The sequence below is a fragment of the Cervus elaphus genome, chromosome 12 (genome assembly GCF_910594005.1).
Source record: "Cervus elaphus chromosome 12, mCerEla1.1, whole genome shotgun sequence".
NCBI classification, from domain to species: Eukaryota; Metazoa; Chordata; class Mammalia; order Artiodactyla; family Cervidae; genus Cervus; species Cervus elaphus.
The window spans coordinates 3,108,552-3,128,660 of NC_057826.1; the positions used below are offsets into that span (position 1 = coordinate 3,108,552).

The 20,109-nt window shown below is 42.8% G+C and overlaps 1 protein-coding gene across 5 annotated transcripts in view; it reads left to right on the forward strand.

Annotated features, from left to right (window-relative positions):
- The window catches only part of EML5 (EMAP like 5), a 151,215-nt gene extending 131,230 nt beyond the window's left edge, over window positions 1-19,985 (forward strand). For 2 of the 5 annotated variants that reach the window (XM_043918982.1, XM_043918983.1), the window contains 11 exons: window positions 1,393-1,566; window positions 2,987-3,195; window positions 8,568-8,725; window positions 10,207-10,321; window positions 12,478-12,666; window positions 12,827-12,999; window positions 14,714-14,876; window positions 15,162-15,265; window positions 16,010-16,163; window positions 16,627-16,724; window positions 17,001-19,985. In XM_043918982.1, the coding sequence (XP_043774917.1) occupies window positions 1,393-1,566; window positions 2,987-3,195; window positions 8,568-8,725; window positions 10,207-10,321; window positions 12,478-12,666; window positions 12,827-12,999; window positions 14,714-14,876; window positions 15,162-15,265; window positions 16,010-16,163; window positions 16,627-16,724; window positions 17,001-17,037 (1,574 nt within the window). In that variant the 3' untranslated portion in view covers window positions 17,038-19,985. Of the gene's footprint in view, window positions 1-1,317; window positions 1,567-2,986; window positions 3,196-8,567; window positions 8,726-10,206; window positions 10,322-12,477; window positions 12,667-12,826; window positions 13,000-14,713; window positions 14,877-15,161; window positions 15,266-16,009; window positions 16,164-16,626; window positions 16,725-17,000 lie in introns of those variants that run through there. The other 3 variants (XM_043918984.1, XM_043918985.1, XM_043918986.1) reach the window with 3 other exon arrangements.
- The last annotated feature ends 124 nt before the right edge of the window (window positions 19,986-20,109 follow it).

The window sequence follows — 20,109 nt, forward strand, 5'->3', positions numbered from 1 at the left end:
CCCACCACATTCCACCGTCCCTGGGATTCTCCAGGCAAGAACACTTTAGTGGGTTGCCATTTCCTTCTCCAAGAAGACCTGTTTAGTATTTGTCACTGGCAAAAAATTATAGAATGATCTCCAGTATGTGTGTGTATATATAATATATATATATATATATCACCTAGCATTTCTTACTGAATTAAGTTTACCAGTTCCTCATATCCTTTCACTTTTATTGAATGAGGAACATTCTAATTTTAGTGCAGTGCTTATTGTGATCAATTTTTCACACATAAATGCTCTATTATGTGGTAAATTTTTATGTCTAGTTCCATGTTTTATTTTTTTTACAGTTGCATAAATCTTTGAACAATTTTTACTTAATGATACTCAAATTTAACTCCCTGGGTTAATATATTGTAACCTTGTTTGAAGAACTGTCAACTTTAATTTATCATTGTATACTATAAATTGTAGATGGTGTAAAATACAGTCTAAATTTATCAGACTGTTTTCTTTAGAGACTAGAATTTCTTTCTGCATCAAGTGATTTTAAGACAGCTTGTCAATATGTAATATTTCTCTATTTTTGCAGTATTTGTAGCAGATTTATAATTTGAAGCAAATGCACTTCCATGTTTTAATTATTTTACTAAAAGTACTTGTGTTCTGAGACTGAACATAAGTCTGTTTCTTTTTATAGGGTGCCATTCATGAAAAAAGAACAATCCAAAACTATGATTTTTTAACTTAGAAAATTCAGAGAACTGGGAAATCTTTTTAAGCAGTTAAAATGGCTACAAAGAAAAAAAGTATAATTTTTTAAAAGATAAGCAGTTTTATTTCTCCCATAAAATCCTGTTTTTTTTTAAGAAATACTGTCTTACAGAGTGATATGCACTTAGCTTTTACCAGATGTATGTCTATTCGGTTGGAAATTTCCTTTGTGATCTCTTCATGTGATTTCCTACCTATTGCCTTTCTCAATTAGTATTCACTTTTGGTCTCCTTCATATAACATAAATATGTCTTGGTATTTCATTATTGTGTAATGTTTGTATATTTCACCATAATATACATAATTATATAAAGATTTAACATGTATCTAGAACATGCATTTTTTTGAAAAGTTGTTTAAAGTTGTGATTGCCTAATTTGTTTGTCTAATATCTATTTTCTCAAAAGTGTAATTGGACTATAGTCTGAGGAAGTAGTCTGTATTTTTTCCCCTGTCTCTCCTTTCTCTTTCCTTTCCTTTCTTTAGCTTTAGTCTTACTGTTGAGTTGTTTTTTACTGAGCACACAGTCCTTTGGTGTGTGTTTTCCCGTGTTTCAGACATGAGTCTGTGTCAGCCTTGGCAGGGAACCTCCGTGACGAGTGTGTCACCGCTCTCGGCTTCTGTCTGTCTAGCCACAGCGCCGTCCGTGCACGTCTGGGACGCCGTGAACAAGCAGACCCTGTCCATACTGAGATGCTACCACTCGAAGGGCGTGTGCTCGGTCAGCTTCAGCGCCACGGGGAAGCTCCTGCTGTCAGTGGGGCTGGACCCGGAGCACACGGTTACCATCTGGAGATGGCAAGAAGGTGGGCCTTTTCTCTTTGTAATTTAAATAAATAAAAATAGGGTGAAACGAATTTCCTATTTCATATTTGTATTAACTTGCTGATTGAAACCATTGTTCCTTACAACCCTACTCAGTACACATACAAAGCTGTTGTAGGTGCGTTCCACTTTAAAAACCCAGTAAAATTGTAAACAAAGCATAAATTAATGAGTTACTAATATTAAAAATGATTCACTGCTCTCTCCTTTCAGTAAGAAATTGTGCAGAAAAGGGTCTTGTAATTATTATTTGGTTGGTTATAAAGGATCTTACTGAAGAATGGAAATGAATTATGTTGTAAGTGATAATGGAAGAGCAATAAGGTAATACTACTTCAATACACTTCAGACAGAACTTTGCAGTTACAGAGCTGTTATAAAAAGTGAAATTCACCTTTCGGCCAGAACTGCCGTCTTCCAGTAATTCGCCAGAATGACCAACACAGAGGGCAAGAGGAGACGCACCTGCTGCATGTTCTCTAGGCTTTTGGAAAACAGGGACCTTTGTTGGTCCTTTGGCCACATCCTTGCAAATCTAGGATAAAGGTGATACTGTCGATATCAAGGGAACAGATACTGTTCAAAATGGAATGCCCCACAAATGACACCACGGCAGAATGGGAGAGGCTGCAGTGTAACCCAGCGTGCTGTTTGACTTCATTGTAAACAAACGGGCAAGATCCTTGCCAGGGACTTAACGTGTGCGCTGAGCATTTAAACTCACTGAGGGCCAGGAAAGCTTCCTGAGATGCCTGAAGGAAAATGGTCAGAAAGAGGAGGAAGCCAGAGAGAAAAGGACCTGGGTGCAGCCGAAGCTCCAGCCGGTCCTCCCAGAGAGGCGCACTTCATGAGAACCAGTGGAGAGGGACCTGAACCGTGGGAGCCCATTCCCTGTGAATTCATCGCCTGATGGGCGTAAAGAAAATAAAGACCTGAACTGTGAAAAAATAAAAAGTGAAATTCATAGAGCTACATGGAAGAAAAAAAAAGATAATGGTTCCTACAGTCTAAAATGCCCCTTAAATTACAATGAAGCTCTCCTTAAATCATACATCACTTGCAAAATGTGTAAAAAGGACGCTGGGCACTGGTAATCGTCTGTTGCGTGATTCCTAGGTAGCAGTGCAAGGGACAGGCCCTGTGCGTGTGTGTGGAGGGGCGGGGGCGGGGGGGCGGCCTGCACCACGGGGCTTGTGGAATCCACTCCCCCTGAGACTGAACCCCGGCCCTTGGCAGTGAGCGGCCGAGTCCTAACCACTGGAGTGCTCGCGAATTCCCTGCGCTTGCTCTATCAGCATTTGTTTTTTGAACTATATGTTTTCAATAACTGCTCAATCCTATAAAAAAATCAACTTAGTTCTTATACTCACCTAGAAAATTCTGTTGTGTCTTTTTTCTCAGGTGCCAAAATTGCCAGCAGAGCTGGTCACAACCAGCGTATTTTTGTGGCTGAATTCCGACCAGATTCAGACTCCCAGTTTGTCTCTGTGGGAGTGAAGCACGTCAAGTTCTGGACCCTGGCAGGAAGAGCTCTTCTTAGCAAGAAAGGGCTCCTGAGCGCTCTGGAGGACGCCCGGATGCAGACCATGCTTGCTGTCGCGTTTGGTGCAGTATGTCTCTTAAATTGCCTGTGGTTGTGTAGCTGTGAATTCCCCAAACTGGACTGTTTGGAATTTTCTTGCCTTAGATAGATGAGCCACACTGAGCTACAGTGTTGTGTATATGACACTGTAGTCCACTAATTCTAGCCTGTGTCCTGGTCCTGCCTATATTTCATCTTTCCAGTTCTGATACTTTGAGAAGTCAGGGAGTGGGAAAGAAAGTTAATGAGGGAGAAAGGTTACGATGGAGACTTGAGTCCTTGGGCCGTGGCCATTCCCAGAAGCCTTCCCTAACTTTCTGTCACCCTGAGTCTCCGAGGTCCTAATAATTTGCCAGAATAAAAGATAAATTGTGACATATGACTTTCCAGTGTTTAAGAGGGTGCTTGGTGTAGGATTTCCTGTGCTTCCTGTCATCTTAACCCACTGCTTGTCCTGCAGTTGAAAGTGCTCGGGGCCGTGTCTCATCAGGGGAGGAAGGCGAGCATAGCCCTGCCCTGGTTTCCTGGGAAGGGCGCTCCCAAACCGTCTCTTCCCCACCCCCATGCCACTGGGACTTCTGGTTTACACGACACTTCTCTTTCCTTTGAGGGCTTCCCTGGTGGCTCAGAGGGTAAAGCATCTACCTGTGATGAGGGAGACCCAGGTTCGATCCCTGGGTTGGGAAGATGCCCTGGAGAAGGAAATAGCAACCCACTCCAGTATTCTTGCCTAGAGGATCCCATGGACAGAGGAGCCTGGTGGGCTACAGTCCACAGGGTCACAAAGAGTCGGACACGACTGAGCGACTACACTTTCTTTCTTTCTTTCTTTCTCTCTTTTCTTTAATATCTTGTCCTGGCCAGGCTTTTTCAATCCTTTGGTGCATCAAAAACCTAAGTTGTTTTTCTTTAAGTATTTATGTTGGGTGTGTAATACTTGAAGGAAGAGAAGTATAATTCTAGAAACTTAAAACTTACATTTTTGAGGAAAAACACTGAAAATGCTCACTATGCCCTGTCAAACTTCAGCTAAATATCATGTAGTTTCTTAATACAAGACCAGTAATTTCCTTTCCGGATGAAAAATGTAGACACTGAAATGCTTGACATTATTATGCCCATGCACATTAACTTTCTTCACATATAAAATTCCTTATTTAATCAATTGCCCATTCCCAATGGAAAATAAACTTGAAGATAAGCATTTTAGTTCTAATTTACTTTTTTATGTTTGAAGTGACAGTGCAAATCAGTGTGAATGTTTTGTTACATAACAAAATGGGTTAATGTTTATTATATCTACTACTGTGGGCAAGAATCCCTTAGAAGAAATGGAGTAGCCCTCATAGTCAACAAAACAGTCTGAAATGCGGTACTTGGGTGTAGTCTCAAAAATGGCAAAATGATCTCTGTTCTATTCCAAGGCAAACCATTCATTATCACAATAATCCAACTCTATGCCCCAACCACTAGTACCGAACAATCTGAAGTTGAATGGTTCTATGAAGACCCACAAGACCTTCTAGAACTAATGTCCAAAAAAGATGTCCTTTTCATTGTAGGGGACTAGAATGCAGAAGTAGGAAGTCAAGAGATACCTGGAGTAACAGGCAAGTTTGGACTTGGAGTACAAAATGAAGCAGGACAAAGGCTAACAGAATTTTGCCAAGAGAACGCACTGGTCATAGCAAATACCCTCTTCCAGCAACACAAGAGATGACTCTATATATGGACATCATCACATGGTCAATACTGAAATCAGTTTGATTATATCCTTTGCAGCCGAAGATGGAGAAGCTGTATACAGTCAGCCAAAAAAAGACCAGGAGCTGACTGTGGCTCAGATCATGAACTCCTTATTGCCAAATTCAGACTTAAATTGAAGAAAGTAGGGAAAACCACTAGACCATTCAAGTATGACCTAAATCAAATCCCTTATGATTATACAGTGGAAGTGACAAATAGATTCAAGGGATTAGATCTGATAGAGTGCCTGAAGAACTATGGATGGAGGTTCGTGACATTGTACACAAGGTGATGATGAAAACCATCCCCAAGACGAAGAAATGCAAAAAGGCTAAATGGCTATCTGAGGAGGCCTTACAAATAGCTGTGAAAAGAAGAGAAGCTAAAGGAAAAGGAGAAAAGGAAAGATATTCCCATCTGAGTGCAGAGTTTCAAAGAAGAGCAAGGAGAGATAAGAAAGCCTTCCTAAGTGAACAATGCAAAGAAACAGGAAGACCATAGAATGGGAAAGACTAAAGATCTCGTCAAGAAAATTACAGACACCAAGGGAACATGTCATGCAAAGATGGGCTCAATAAAGGACAGAAATGGTATGGACCTAAAAGAAGCAGAAGATATTAAGAAGAGGTGGAAAGAATACAACAGAAGAACTATACAAAAAAGATCTTCATGACCCAGATAATCACGATGATGTGACCACTCACCTAGAGACAGACATCCTGGACTGTGAAGTCAAGTGGGCCTTACGAAGCATCACTATGAACAAAGCTAGTGGAGGTGATGGAATTCCAATTGAGTTATTTCAAATCCTGAAAGATGATGCTGTGAAAGTGCTGCACTCCATATGCCAGCAAATTTGGAAAACTCAGCAGTGGCCACAGGACTGGAAAAGGTCAGTTTTCATTCCAATCCCAAAGAAAGGCAATGCCAAAGAATGTTCAAACTACTGCACAATTGCACTCATCTCACACGCTAGCAAAGTAATGCTCAAAATTCTCCAAGCCAGGCTTCAACAGTATGTGAACCGAGAACTTCCAGATGTTCAAGCTGGATTTAGATCTCAGAGGAACCAGAGATCAAATTGCCAACATCTGTTGGATCAAAGAAAAAGCAAGAGAATTCCAGAAAAACATCTACTTCTGCTTCCTTGACTACACTAAAGCCTTTGTGTGGATCACAGCAAACTGTGAGAAATTCTTAAAGAGATGGGAATACCAGACCACCTGGCCTGCCTCCTGAGAAATCTGTATGCAGGTCAAGAAGCAACAGTTAGAACCGGACATGGAACAATGGACTGGTTCCAAATTGGGATAGGAATATGTCAAGGCTGTATATTGTCACCTTACTTCTCTCACTTATATGCAGAATACACTGTGTGAAGTGCCAGACTGGATGAAGCACAAGCTGAAATCAAGGTTGCTGGAAGAAATATCAATAACCTCAGATATGCAGATGATACCACCCTTAGGGCAGAAAGTGAAGAGGAACTAAAGAGCTTGTTGATGAAAGTGAAAGAGGAGAGTGAAAAGCTGGCTTGAAACTCAACATTCAAAAAACTAAGATCATGGCATGCGGTCCCATCACTTCATGGCACGTAGACGGGGAAACCATGGAAACAGTGACAAACTTTAGTTCCTTGGGCTCCAAAATCACTGCAGATGGTGACTGCAAAGATGCTTGCTCCTTGGAAGAAAAGCTATGACCAAACCTAGATAGCATATTAAAAAGCAGAGACATTACTTTGCCAACAAACGTCCGTCTAGTCAAGGCTGTGGTTTTTCCAGTGGTCATGTATAGATGTGAGAGTTGGACTATAAAGAAAGCTGAGCGCTAAAGAATTGATGCTTTTGAACTGTGGCATTGGAGAAGACTCTTCAGAGTCCCTTGGACTGCTAGGAGATCCAACCAGTCCATCCTAAAGGAAATCAGTCCTGAATATTCATTGGAAGGACTGATGCTGAAGCTGAAGCTCCAATACTTTGTCCACCTGATGCAAAGAGCTGACTCCTTGGAAAAGACCCTGTTGTTGGGAAAGATTGAACGTGGGAGGAGAAGCGGGTGATGGAGGATGAACTGATTGGATGGCATCACTGGCTTGATGGACATGAGATTGAGCAAGCTGTGGGAGTTGGTGATGGACAGGGAGGCCTGGCGTGCTGCAGTCCATGGGGTCGTAAAAGTCAGACACAACTGAGTGACTGAACTGAACAGAGTCAGTTTAAGCCTTTTTGAATATAATCTCCCCTGGTGGCTCAGTCAGTATAGAATCCGCCTCCAATGCAGGAGACCCAGGTTTTGATCCCTGGGTTGTAAGATCCCCTGGAAAAGGAAATGGCAACCCACTCCGGTACTCTTGCTTGGAAAACCCCATGGACAGAGAAGCCTGGTGGGCTACAGTTAATGGGGTTGCAAGAGTTGGAAACTACCTAACCACTAAACCACTGCCACGCAAGGAGCTGAGAGAAGAGCAGGGGAAGTAAAATGCTAGTTTTTAACATTCCAGTCGCAGATAAGGCATAAATTAAAGATGCTCCTGTATGGCAAGTATCATCACTGTTTTCCAAATGTGAGTTATAGAGATTAAGGATAAACATGAGGAATTTGAAATAATATTAAATTGTTGTAGGGAAATTAAACATACAAACTAGTATTCTCAGAAAGATTAAAGAAAATTTGTTCTTGGTATATATCAAACCTTATTTTCTGATTGGTTCTTTGCATATTGTTTTTGGTGCAGGATCTTATACGAGTTGCTGTTAAAGGGAAGTTAAAATGAGACAAAATAGCACATAATGCCGGATTTGATTTCTCTTGTTTTTGCATAAATGAACTATATCAAGATTGAAATTCTCAAAATCATCTAAAGCATTCTTAAACTTTTGGTATCTTAACAGATTTATCTTATTTTGGATTCATTGCAGAAATGCATTGACTTTTGTATTTTAAGAAATCATGGAGAGGGAGGGGGGAGGGGGGATCGGGATGGGGAATACGTGTAAATCTATTGCTGATTCATGTCAATGTATGACAAAACCCACTGAAAAAATAAATAAATAAATTAAAAAAAAAAAAAAGAATTCCAAAGCAAACCCTAAAAAAAAAAAAAAAAGAAATCATGGGAAATGTTAATTTTCATATACAACTGCAAAACTACTATTTTGCTACAGATAAGTTTCACCTTCCATGACAAAATATTTTATCAAACCTGTCAAAACTATTAGGAAAGTTATTTTCACTTCCTGTTCTTTTCTTCACTCTCGGGTTACTAGTGACTTTGAAGTTACTCCTTGGGGAACTAGAGGGAAGCGAGTCAAAGGCGTGAAATAAACCAGGATCACAGCTTTGTTAATTCACAGGGAACTCAGAGAGCGTGAATGCTCTCAGTTTACACATGAAAAAGCTGATATTGGCAGGGGTTAGAAGTCTTGACCAAGGTTATTCCAGCTAATAGGCAACAGAAGTAGAAAAGGAAGTGGCCCTAACCGAGCGAAACCTTGAGTTCAGGCTCTCTGACGCTTGACCCCACTGTTTCTCCTGCCATCCGCGCTTCTTGTGTGCAAAGGGCGAGAACCGCTCACTCTGACGTAGAGAATTGCTGTCTGACTCTGCCTGAACCTTTGATGAGTTTATCTCCCCTTCCCCACTCCTTTTCAGAATAACTTGACGTTTACAGGTACCGTCAGTGGAGATGTCTGTGTGTGGAAAGACCACGTATTGTGTAGAATCGTGGCCAGAGCTCACAACGGGCCCGTGTTTGCCATGTACACCACCCTTCGAGACGGGCTGATCGTCACTGGTGGCAAGGAGAGACCGTGAGTCCCCTTTCTTCTCGCAGCCTCACTGAAAACCCCTGCGTCGTGATGCCTGTGGTTCGTGGTTACGTCAAGGTCATGGGGATTAGCCTCTCTGACCTTCCTCAAGTGCTTCTCCTTTATTGCCTTTTATAAAAGTGCCTTCTTGATGATTCTTATTTCTGGCCTTAAATCGCTCTCAGTTTTTTTGACACTAGGTAAATCTAAGCTCCAGCAACTGGGGTGATCATTTTTCGGAAATATTCATGGGTAGCTATCCTGTAGGTTAAGAATTGATTTTCTTCATGTCTCTCTGCCTGTGTAAATATTTGCTGAGTAGAATTCTGCTGGTGACCTTTGGGGGATCCTTGCTGTGGGATTTGGGATGCATCTTGACCGTCTGCTTTCTGTTTTGTTCAGACTGTACACTAAGGGATAAGATGCTCACTGCTGGACTAGAAAGGGTGAGGGATTGCCAGAAATAGACTTTGCCTTGTTTGCTGGTGCTGGAGGCAAACTTGTTAGATAAAGTTAAGACAGGACCTCAAAATGTAAGTCTGAAGAGAGGCCTTTTTCTGAGTGACTTTTAAACCTCCCAGTGGAAACCAGATACTTACCATTGATTTTCTGCTAACACATTCATATCCTTGTTAAAATGGAATGTATGTGTGAGCAGGAAGTAAGTGCATTCCTATACAGCATTGAAAGAACCCACAGACACGCAGCCGCGTCTGCCTGTCACATAAAGGAAGACTGTGTAACAGTGCTACAGGAACATGGCTTTGTCCTAAGACAGTTCGTCTAGCAGAAAATAAAGGAATATATTTTCCACCTCTTCCAAAAGAAAAACCGTAAATAGGCTATATTTTATCTTTTGCACATATTACTGTGACACTTCTGTTTCCACACCTTAACTAATCTTGCACATTCCTACTCACTAGTAACCTATTAAACTGTAGTATGTTTAATAATAATAGTTGGAAAGAAATGTGCCCTTTTGGCCCTGAAAATATATTCTGTAGCATAGCATTGCTAATCCTGTTATCTAGCCTTACATTTCCATTTTCCTCTTACCATTGAGTCATTTTGGGGACTTCCCTGGAGATCCAGTGGTTAGGACTTGATGCTTCCACTTCCGTGGCCTGGGTTCAATCCCTAGTGGGGGAACTAAGATCCCGCAAGCCACGTGGCATGGCCAGAAAAAAGAAAATCATTTCACACGTTTCCTCGGTAAAAAGTACTATGAGAGTAAAAGGTATATATGGTGAGGACAGCCTAAGTAAACTTATGGTTACATCAGAAAAATTAATTTCCATAAAATTTGCTTGAACTGAATGCTTGAGACCCAGTGTGTTTTAAAATTGGCGTAGAAAGTTTAGAGCAGTGTGAAGACTGGAGCGTCCTTAAGTGCTCTGCTTGTAGCTGAGTCTTTGTTTATGACAAAGAGCACCTGTAAGGCCAACAGTAAGTGCGGCTTCCGGTCTGGGCGGCTCTTTCCTCAGGTCAAAGGAGGGAGGCGCCGTCAAGCTGTGGGACCAGGAGCTGAGGCGCTGCCGCGCCTTCCGGCTGGAGACGGGCCAGGCCAGCGACTGCGTGCGCTCCGTGTGCCGAGGCAAGGTGCGCGGCGGGGTGGGCGGCGCTGAGAGGGGGCCCCTCCCCGCCCCTGCCTCTTCTCTGCTCCCTGCGGAAAGACAAGAAGCCAGTCCCCCAAGCTCTGTATCTGTATGGCTCCTCGTTTTCCTGAATCCACTCCGGGAGACAGTTGGGTTTCTTTGCCAGTTGACTTGTGTTCATTAAGGCAGCTGTCTCCATTTGATGAAAAAACACACATTGCTCTAAAAAACTTTGACCACGCATGCACTCACAATAAGTGTATTTATGAAATGCATACATGTATTATCCTTAATCTGTCTATTAAATATTAGGTATGCTTACTTTTATTTATAGTTACTTTTAACTAAAATTCAATACTTTCTTCCCATATCCCAATGCACTTACTCCTCTTTGGAGATCTTCAGACTAAGATATCACAGTCAGCGTCAAAACTTGGACAACTAGAGAAGCGAGGCATGTGGTGGTCAGCATGGCCAAGTGCCCGGCCGAGTGCTCCTGGGGTGCGCCTCTGGCCATAGAAAGCTTTGCATGAGCTAATACCTGGCTTCCTACTAGATTAGTCCAGGCAGAAAGTTCTCTGAGAGTAGGTTGTTTTGGTTTTGGACTCAGATCCAGTGTGTGGATGCTGAGTTCAGGACTGCTTCCCACACAGCACCAAGGAATTCTCCAGCGTGTCCATAAATTCAACTATATCCTGAAAGTATCTACCAGAGAAAGTGTCAGGTTCCACGGGAGGATGGAGGCTCAGTCCTGCCAGACTGGCCCACCCCACACCCCTTTAGATGCCAGGTTGTTATTGCCTGTACCTCTGGTCAGCCGTCATTTGGAGGCTCCCACAGCTCTTCTTGGACTTGAGACACCAGTCGGTCACCTGTGCCCTGACCCAGGGGCTCTAAATGAGAGAGGGTTGTTCAGCCCCTCCTCGGGTTCAGTTAAGTTGCTCGAGCGGCTCCCTGAACTCAGAGAGACGTGTTCCTTACTGGATCACCATTTACTGGGAAGGGTGTGGCTCAGGCACGGCAGACGTAGAGCTGCTCGGGCCGAGGTACGTGGAGCGGTGTGGGGCCTCAGACCACTCAGCCTGCATCTCCCCTTGTTCACCTGCCCGGAAGCTCTCCAAACCCTGGCCTCTGTCGAGGCTTCTTATGCAGTCTTGAATGATTAACTCTTTTGCTATTGGTCAACGTCTAGCCCCTCTCCCATCCCCTAGGTGCAGGAAAGAGAGTGAAACTGCCAGGCTACCTCCTAACCACATGGTTGGGTCTGCTGGCAACCACCCCCCTTACGTGAGGTCCAGATGTTGCCTCATTAACACAAAAGATACCCATCTTGTTCATCACCCAGGGAATCCAAGGGTTTTAGAAGCCTCCCCAGTGGCTCAGCTGATAAAGAATCCACCTGCAGTGCAGGAGACCTGGGTTCAATCCCTGGGTCAGGAAGATCCCCTGGAGGCGGGCATGGCAACCTCCTCCAGTCTTCTGGCCTGGAGAATCCCACGGACAGAGGAGCTGGCTGGGCTACAGTCCATGGGGTCACAGAATCAGACGTGACTGAACGACTTTCACTTTTAGGAGGTTTATGCCAGTAACTGGGAACAAGGCCAGACATGCCGAGTGTCTGCACGTTAAGGTTTTTCGATTTTAAGATAGTGCAAAAGTGATACACATTCAGTGGGAAGCGCACTTCGAATGTTTAACTTTGCTCTTCCCCAGCCAGCAGTCTCTGGTCCAGCCCTGTTGTGATGCAGGGCGGCACAGCCCGCCACAGCTCCCAGTCAGCCACGCAGCCACGGGCCTTAGGTCAGGTCACCTGCAGCCACTGTCTGTACCGAGACAGTCACGCCGTCCTTCGCTTCAGGACAGAACTCCGTGAACGACCGAGGCGTCCAGCATGTGTGGCACAGAACAGGCTTAGCTGAGTGTGTCGCGCGTGTGAGGTGGGCCGGGCTCTCGCGTCTGGTAGGTCAGGTGTGTTGAGTGCACTTCTGACACTTTCACGTCGTGATGGGCTTATCAGAGGCAGCCCCGCTGCAGGTCGAGGAAGGTGTGCATATCTCCACTGCAAGTTGCAGCGTCACATAGTCACTGGGTCATTCTTAGGTCACTGAGAGGAGCAGCTGTGTTGGTCCAGTAACTGTTTTGGCCCCACTTGTGTTTCAGGGCAAGATACTGGTAGGGACAAGGAACGCTGAGATCATTGAAGTCGGAGAGAAGAACGCAGCGTGCAATGTCCTGGTGAACGGCCACGTGGACGGCCCCGTGTGGGGACTCGCGACCCACCCGTCCAGGGACTTCTTCCTGTCCGCCGCGGAGGACGGGACAGTGAGGCTCTGGGACATTGCTGACAGAGTGCGTGCAGCTTTTACAAGATGTTACGGTTCCTAAGACGCAGGGCCCTAAATTGCACTTAACATCTCAGAACTGTGTGGAGGATCTGGGGGAGACTGTTTATACTTTGTAAGCTCTCTGCTTAATGTCCTTCTCTCTGACCCCCCTGGTTCTGATGCAGAAGATGCTGAACAAAGTGAACCTGGGCCACGCCGCTCGCACTGTATGCTACAGCCCGGAAGGGGACATGGTGGCCATTGGGATGAAAAACGGAGAATTTATCATTTTACTCGTGAGCTCCCTGAAGATATGGGGAAAGAAGAGAGACAGGCGGTGTGCGATCCACGACATCAGGTCAGTCGGCCAGTGGGACGGGGCACCTGGGGTGTTCTCTGAGTGACCCAGCTTGCATTTGGAGAAAGTCCCTAGTGCCTGCAGCATCTCACCCCACCGTAAACTGCGCTGAGACATGGCCGCTCGAGCGCGCACGGACTCCTCACTGATGATGAGTCTGCTGGGCACTGACCACAGCGCCTGCGACAGCAAGTCCTCGGGGATGCCTGATGGACGTGTGCAGCAAGCGTGTCTGGCCAAGAGTTCTCTCTCACCTGCCCTTCGACAGCCGGGAGAGTTAGGGGATTCCCTGGCGGCCCAGTGGTCAAGACAGGGGACGTTCACTGCCACGGCCTGGGTTCAGTCCCTGGTCAGGGAACTAAGGTACCACAAGCAGCACGGCACAGGAAAAAACCGGGAAAATTAAAATGATAACCCGACATGTCTTACAAAGCCTAGAAAATTAAAACTTTCAACCTCAAACACCTTTTATTTCTCTTAATCTCTACTGAATATATAGTTCGTTCCTTTAATCCATTGTCACTGAACATCTGTGCTCCAGAATCTGAGTTAAACTTTTTCTGGAGCCTTTTTCAGTGCTTAAGCTTATGCTAACAGCGGTACCATTGACTGAACCCGGGACTTCCCAGGTGGCGGCTAGCGGCAAGGACCCTGCCTGCCAGTGCCGGAAACGTAGGAGACTGGGCTGGATGCCTGGGTCGGGAAGACCCCCTGGAGGAGGGCACAGCCACCCACTCGTGTTCCTGGTGGAGAACCCCGTGGACAGAGCGGCCTGGCGGGCTGCAGTCCATGGGGTCGCAGTCGGTCACGACTGAAGTGACTTAGCACACGTGCACACACTGCTTACTGAGCACTTGTGTGATCAGCGTGGATTCCTGAATCCAGCTCTGTCAAAACTTGCTCTCTTTACCAGTAAGACCGTGTTTACATTTGATAACCTTTCTCAGGATGTCAGTGTATAAAACAGTAATTATGGCTTCCCTAAACCCTCTGGTGTCCCGAAGGTATGTCAGCAAGACCATGGGGCATTTTCAAAACACTCAACTATACGGCTTCACATGATCACTAGGCAAATGGTACTTTGTGTATTTATGTGACAGATAGTATTTTATTTAAAAATAACTTCTTCCAAGCTCCAGGTCTTATCCCTTCATCTAATAGCCTGACATGACTTAAGCTGGTCTGTGTCCCTTGCTGTCGAGATACTATCTTTGCAGATCCTATCTTACTGAATTGTTACCTAGTAATACATGTAAACTGTTAGTGGCTTTTTAAAAGCTGAGATATTTTTTAAGAAATCAGATGAAAATTCAGGAACCACTTAACACTGACATAAAATATAAACCTGTTTCATGTAAAACAAACATGGTTATCAGTTTACAGAATCTGTTTTGCCTAGCAGCTAAATCTGTTTGAGGCCAGATCACACACTCATCTCGAATACTCACTAAGGACTAAAAAGGGAGAGTCACTGGTCTAAGGGTTTTGGTTTTAGTTGATGTGGCCGCGAGGGGCCTTAGTTGGTGCACCCGGGCTGAGCTGCCCCGAGGCACGTGGGATTCCAGCTCCCAGACCAGGGATCGGAGCTGAGTCCCCTGCACCGGGAGGCAGATTCTCAGCCCCAGGCTACCAGGGAGGTCCCGTAAGTGTTTACACGGCTGTATTCCATGTGGTCTAATGCATCTTTGCATGTGATCTCTTGTTGTGTGTTCAGATTTAGTCCAGATTCCCGGTTTCTGGCAGTGGGTTCCAGTGAGAATTCAGTGGACTTTTATGACCTAACACTGGGCCCCACCCTTAACAGAATCAGCTACTGCAAAGACATTCCAAGCTTCGTCATTCAGATGGACTTCTCTGCAGACGGCAGGCATCTCCAGGTACAGCACCCGCACTGTACTCTGCACAGCTGTGCTTTGAAACTCCTGTTCCCAGCTCAACTCTTGCCTTTCATTCACTACCACTGTTCACCGTTTCTGCATAATTCCTTACTAATCTGTTCTTGTGAGTCCTTTTTTTTGATCACCGATTTTTATAGTCATCTTTTAGTCTTAATAATTTTAGAAGTGTAAATCAAGTAGCATTTTGCCAGTATACTATAAACTATTTCTGGATTTTTACTTCTCACATGATGGGATTCTTGTTCCATTTTAATATTATGAAAGGTCTCCACTGGTTGCTATAAACGGCATGTCTATGAAGTGCCTTCAGGAAAACATCTTATGGATCAGGCTGCCATTGACAGAATTACTTGGGCTACATGGACTAGGTAAATATTTCGTGTATTCAGAAGGGAAGAACTACCTAACTGAAAGTCAGGAAAACTAGAAAATCCTATTTCTGAACAGCTAGAGCCATTCCCCTAGGGAAAGTAATTGAGTTTTAAGGTTTTGTTACCATCTTGAATTCTTCCTGAGAAAATGATATACTCAGGGTGGGAACCCCTCTTGATCAAATATATTTCTATATCAATTATTTTAATTAAAGGAAATCAAAGTTGTGACTTTAAAGAAACCATATTTCCTTAAGTAGGTTTAATAACAAACAAAAACATGCATTGAGTACTGTTAGGCAATAGTATCATTTCTCTTTCTATAGGAATGTTATTGATAGCAGCTGTTAGAAACGAAACCTTATGAATGCGTTCCCAGTTGCTGGCTGTGGAATAGTTAACCATGAGTAATCATCAATGAAAATGAAAGATGCCATCAAATTCCTATAGCATAAACACTTAATTTTTAAAATAGTTCTGTCGGCTATTGTAAAGTATTAATTGAATTTTTGAAAGATTGTTTAGACTATAAACCCTTAAAATTGTAAAATTTCAATAAGAAAAGGTGTATGTGCAGGGGTTCACATCCCAGGAGAAATTCAGGTTTCCAGGTAACACGTTATCATAATTTATTCTTATGTCTAAATAACTTAATTAGGTATAGAGATTAATTACCATGAAACTTTTTCAGTATGTAAACCCGTGTTTGCTATGGTGGGTTTTTTTATTCCTTCTCTGTAGTATTCTCGGAGATGAAGTTATGGGAATCTGGTCCAGACACGCTGAGAAAGCAGATGTCAACTGTGCCTGTGTCTCTCATTCAGGAATCAGCCTGGTAACGGGAGATGACTTTGGCATGGTTAAGTTATTTGACTTCCCATGTCCTGAAAAATTTGTAAGTTTATCTTGGGTTTAGTATTTTACGTAACTTTACCCCCAATTTACTTTTAATCATTATTAGTACATTTTCCCACATAATATGTGCTAAAATGTAATCTCATGATTTGAAAATACTTTGAAATTTGTGATTCTAAACTTTCTTCCAAACTTCCTAAATCCATTACTCTGAAATAAAAGCAGTTAGATGATCCCCCCTTGCCCTCAAAAGTCATGCCATCGTCTCAAACTGTCCTAACAAAGCTGCACTCAGCCTTTTACCAGACCTTTAATTCATCTGTTAACAAACTGCAAATGCTTTTCAACGCAGACCCATCACTCTGAAAAAGCATTTAATCAATAGCTGTGGTCCAAACTGCTTCCTCTCTCCACAGTCTTTGTGATGGAGATAGTGGTTCCTGATAGAAACCTTTGACTTCTGTGTTCATCACACATGCTGAGCCTTGTTCTTTGTTTTTTAGGCAAAACACAAAAGGTTCTTGGGTCATTCACCCCACGTGACAAATATTCGCTTTACCAGCGGCGACCGACATGTGATCAGTGCTGGTGATGACTGCAGGTCGGTGCCTTTCTCAGCCCAGGATATGCCAGCGTGCTCGTTAGGATTTAGCCACTTCTTCTGACAGGTTCATTGTGGGACGCAGCTAGTCGACGTCATCATAACGTAGCAAAACCAGATGGCTCCTTGGAGTTGTATACCGTGTACACAGAGAATAAAAGGACTTAAAAGGGAAAATTTTTATACATATATGTATGATTTGAAAGCTTAATTGAAAAACAAACTATTCTGAGAATTTAGAAATATCGTGAACTCACTGCTGTTTTCTGATTGCAGTTTATTTGTCTGGAAATGTGTACATATGCCTCACTGAAAGATACGGATGCTGAGAAGACTCTGTAAATTAACAGCCTTGAGAAAAGCAGGACTCCACAAGCAGAAAAAAGAATCAGAACCAAGCCCTGCATGGTCAAGTGGTGCTAACTTAAGATTGAAACAGGGATAAATGCCCAAACTTGTCAAAATGAAGATTGATCGGTTCAAAATATTTGTAACATGCACTAGGTAACTGTCCATAATCCACCCACTGCCAGGTAATCCCATGTCAAGAAAGGATTAAATGAACTGATGGTGACAGCTAGCCCCCATTCTGGAGAGTGTGCAGATCTGGCAGACCTGCTGGGGAGGTTTGGGAGACAGAGCTCCTCAAAAAAGTGAACCAAAACCTCAAACACCCAACTTGGATAATTTTCATCCTCTTTTTTAGCAAAACTTTTTCTTTTTTGAATTTTTATTTTCAAGATTAAACTGTTCAGTATTTTATCCTTGTGTTTACATAAGGAAATATACCATCACCCTAAAGGATCACAGTTTTTAAAAGGCAGACATTATTTTCCCTAAGAAAACACACAGGAGGTCTACTGGAGAATATAATGCTTCCTAAGCATTAATAAAGTCCTGCTTATAAAGCACATTTTCCTCCTAAAAGTTTTAAATTCAAGAACAAATCCAAAGTCAGTAGTAATGATCACTGCATTTTCACTTCTGAGCTGTCCCTCATGTTCAGAATTCATCTCTGTAACTGAAACAGTAAAACATGATTATAGCCTCATTAATGGAAAAGTATGATAAACAATCATTTCCAGTGATGTACAGTTTAAGGTTTTAGACAGTAGTGCTATTTAACTGGGAGAGAATGTTGAGTATTCAAAGATGCAGTCTAATAGAAACATTTAACATGTAAACTAAAGCATTGAATTCATATTTACAAAGTTACACAATTTAGTAACTCTTGAAATAAAATTTTTATAGCCTTTTTTTCTATGGAAAAATTTGTTTAATGTATGCTACCCTATAGGCTGACTTCCATAAGGAATGAATATCGGTCCACTTATAAAACTTGTCGCTAACAATTCTTTCTTGGTGGACTGGGGCTGAACTCTTAGATCTTTACTCCTGTTCACTTTAAATGCTGCCAAAGATCAGTACTTGCCATTCAGGAACTTCCTATTTAGCTTATCTGTAGTTTCCTGAAGACTGGAAATTACGCAGACTGCTACTTAAAAATATATTTTTCTAAGTATGAAGAAGTTTAAGATGCTGTATTGGTCCTATGAATTTTTATTTTCATGTGTTAATTATCTTTGTAGTGTAATAGAGCCTTTCAGGTTTCTGGTCATCTGTTTTCTATGTGCAACACCCTGTTAATATTAAAACCAGAAAAGGCCGAGTTACATCATGGAAGCCCAACCAGTGACTGAACCTGGTCGGCTTTAGAGCTGAACAGCTGCGTCTGAAGGACTGACTGGGGTGTTCGTTTAAGAAGCGTGAAACATTATCATTTTCTTGTCAATGGATTCTCCTAAATTAAGCCCAATTTGATGAAACACTAATATTTAAAGCTTCTATTCATGTATACTATAAAGGAGCAGTCAATAAGTTAAAGCTAAAAATTCCCCTGAACCACACTCCCCCTCTCTCTATTTGAGGCAGTTGCAGCTTCAAATTTTCCTTGAGTCAAGTTTACCTGCTTTTGGCTAAAGAGAAATTCCAGTTCCATTACAGTGTGGGTAGAAACTCTTCGGCCGTAATCAGGAAACCACGTAGGGTGAACCTGCTCCCCCGCGGTCAGCCTGCGGCGGCCTTAATCCCCGCCATCCGTGTCCCAGCGTGGTCGCCCCACAACCGCCGCCCTTGCACCAGCCACTGACTGAGGCAAGGGGAACAGCCGTGGCGGGCCTGCTTTTTAACCTAGAGGGTTGTCTCCATGTGCAGTGCCTGACTGAGCCCCCAGTCTGTACCTGCGCCCCCGGGCACCGCTGGCCTCCGCGCTGTGCAGACCAGGCCCAGACCCCCTGGCACCCAGCGCCACTCACAGCCACCTCTGTTCCCTTCCTTTTCTGTGAACTTCTTTGATGGTGGCTCATTTTGGACCAAGTTATAGTGAACCTTTGCCTGCCCATAAACCATAGCAAATGAAAGATGAAACTCTTAATGCGTCTCCAGGCTGTGTCTATTAAATAGAAAAAAATCTGATTTCAGCATATTATTTCCTCATAAAATGGTAGAACTAAATCACTTGAGCCCTTGTTTCCCACTTTTTACAGTGAAATTATGAGAATACAAATATACTCCATTTATGAGCATTGATGCTAAAAGTCTGTTTAAAATTTCTGTAAGTACAATTTAAAACAAATTTCTTCTGCAGAAATAAAGCATCTCAAGTCAACACTCGAGTGAACAAGTACCTTAGATTCAGTGGAGTATAACTTTTTAGAATGGCGTGGAACTGCCATTTCCGCGGGCTGACTACACGATGGCGTTATGTGTGCCCTTGTGTACACTGTCTTGCTTGTTCTAATGTTTCAGTCTTATAAGCACAGCAAAGTGCAACTTAAAGGATGGTTTAATAACTGGTTAATTCTTTCATTTTCCAACAGCAAAGAGATGGCCACAAGGCTGCAGGTTTTGGCATCTGAAACATGGACTTTTACACACATGTAGTTTTATTATCCCTTCAATATATGACTAATACGCATGTCAAACAACTTTTTTTTATATAGAGTTTAATTTGGTCCTTAGACTATTTTGATCTTTACTATCCTTTTTGCATTAACTCTTTTTTTCTAACCAACTTTTAGCTTTACTTTTTAAAAAACTACACTGTCTTTAAAAATCAGTGATCTGTTATTTAATTCTAAAGCATTTGACACTTCTTGCCTTAACAATTTTAAAACCACACACACAAAACTCTGTATTTTCATTCAGTATCCCAAAAGTTTAGTCCTATTTTGCAGTTTACCCATCTGATCTCTGTAATTATATATCTGTCATTTAAAATATACTATTTAAATCTAATTTTTACATTTAAAAAATTATCTTCAGTAATATTTTCTGTGGAGTTATTTCTGAGAATGTTGTTTTTCAGAATGTGAGAATATGTATG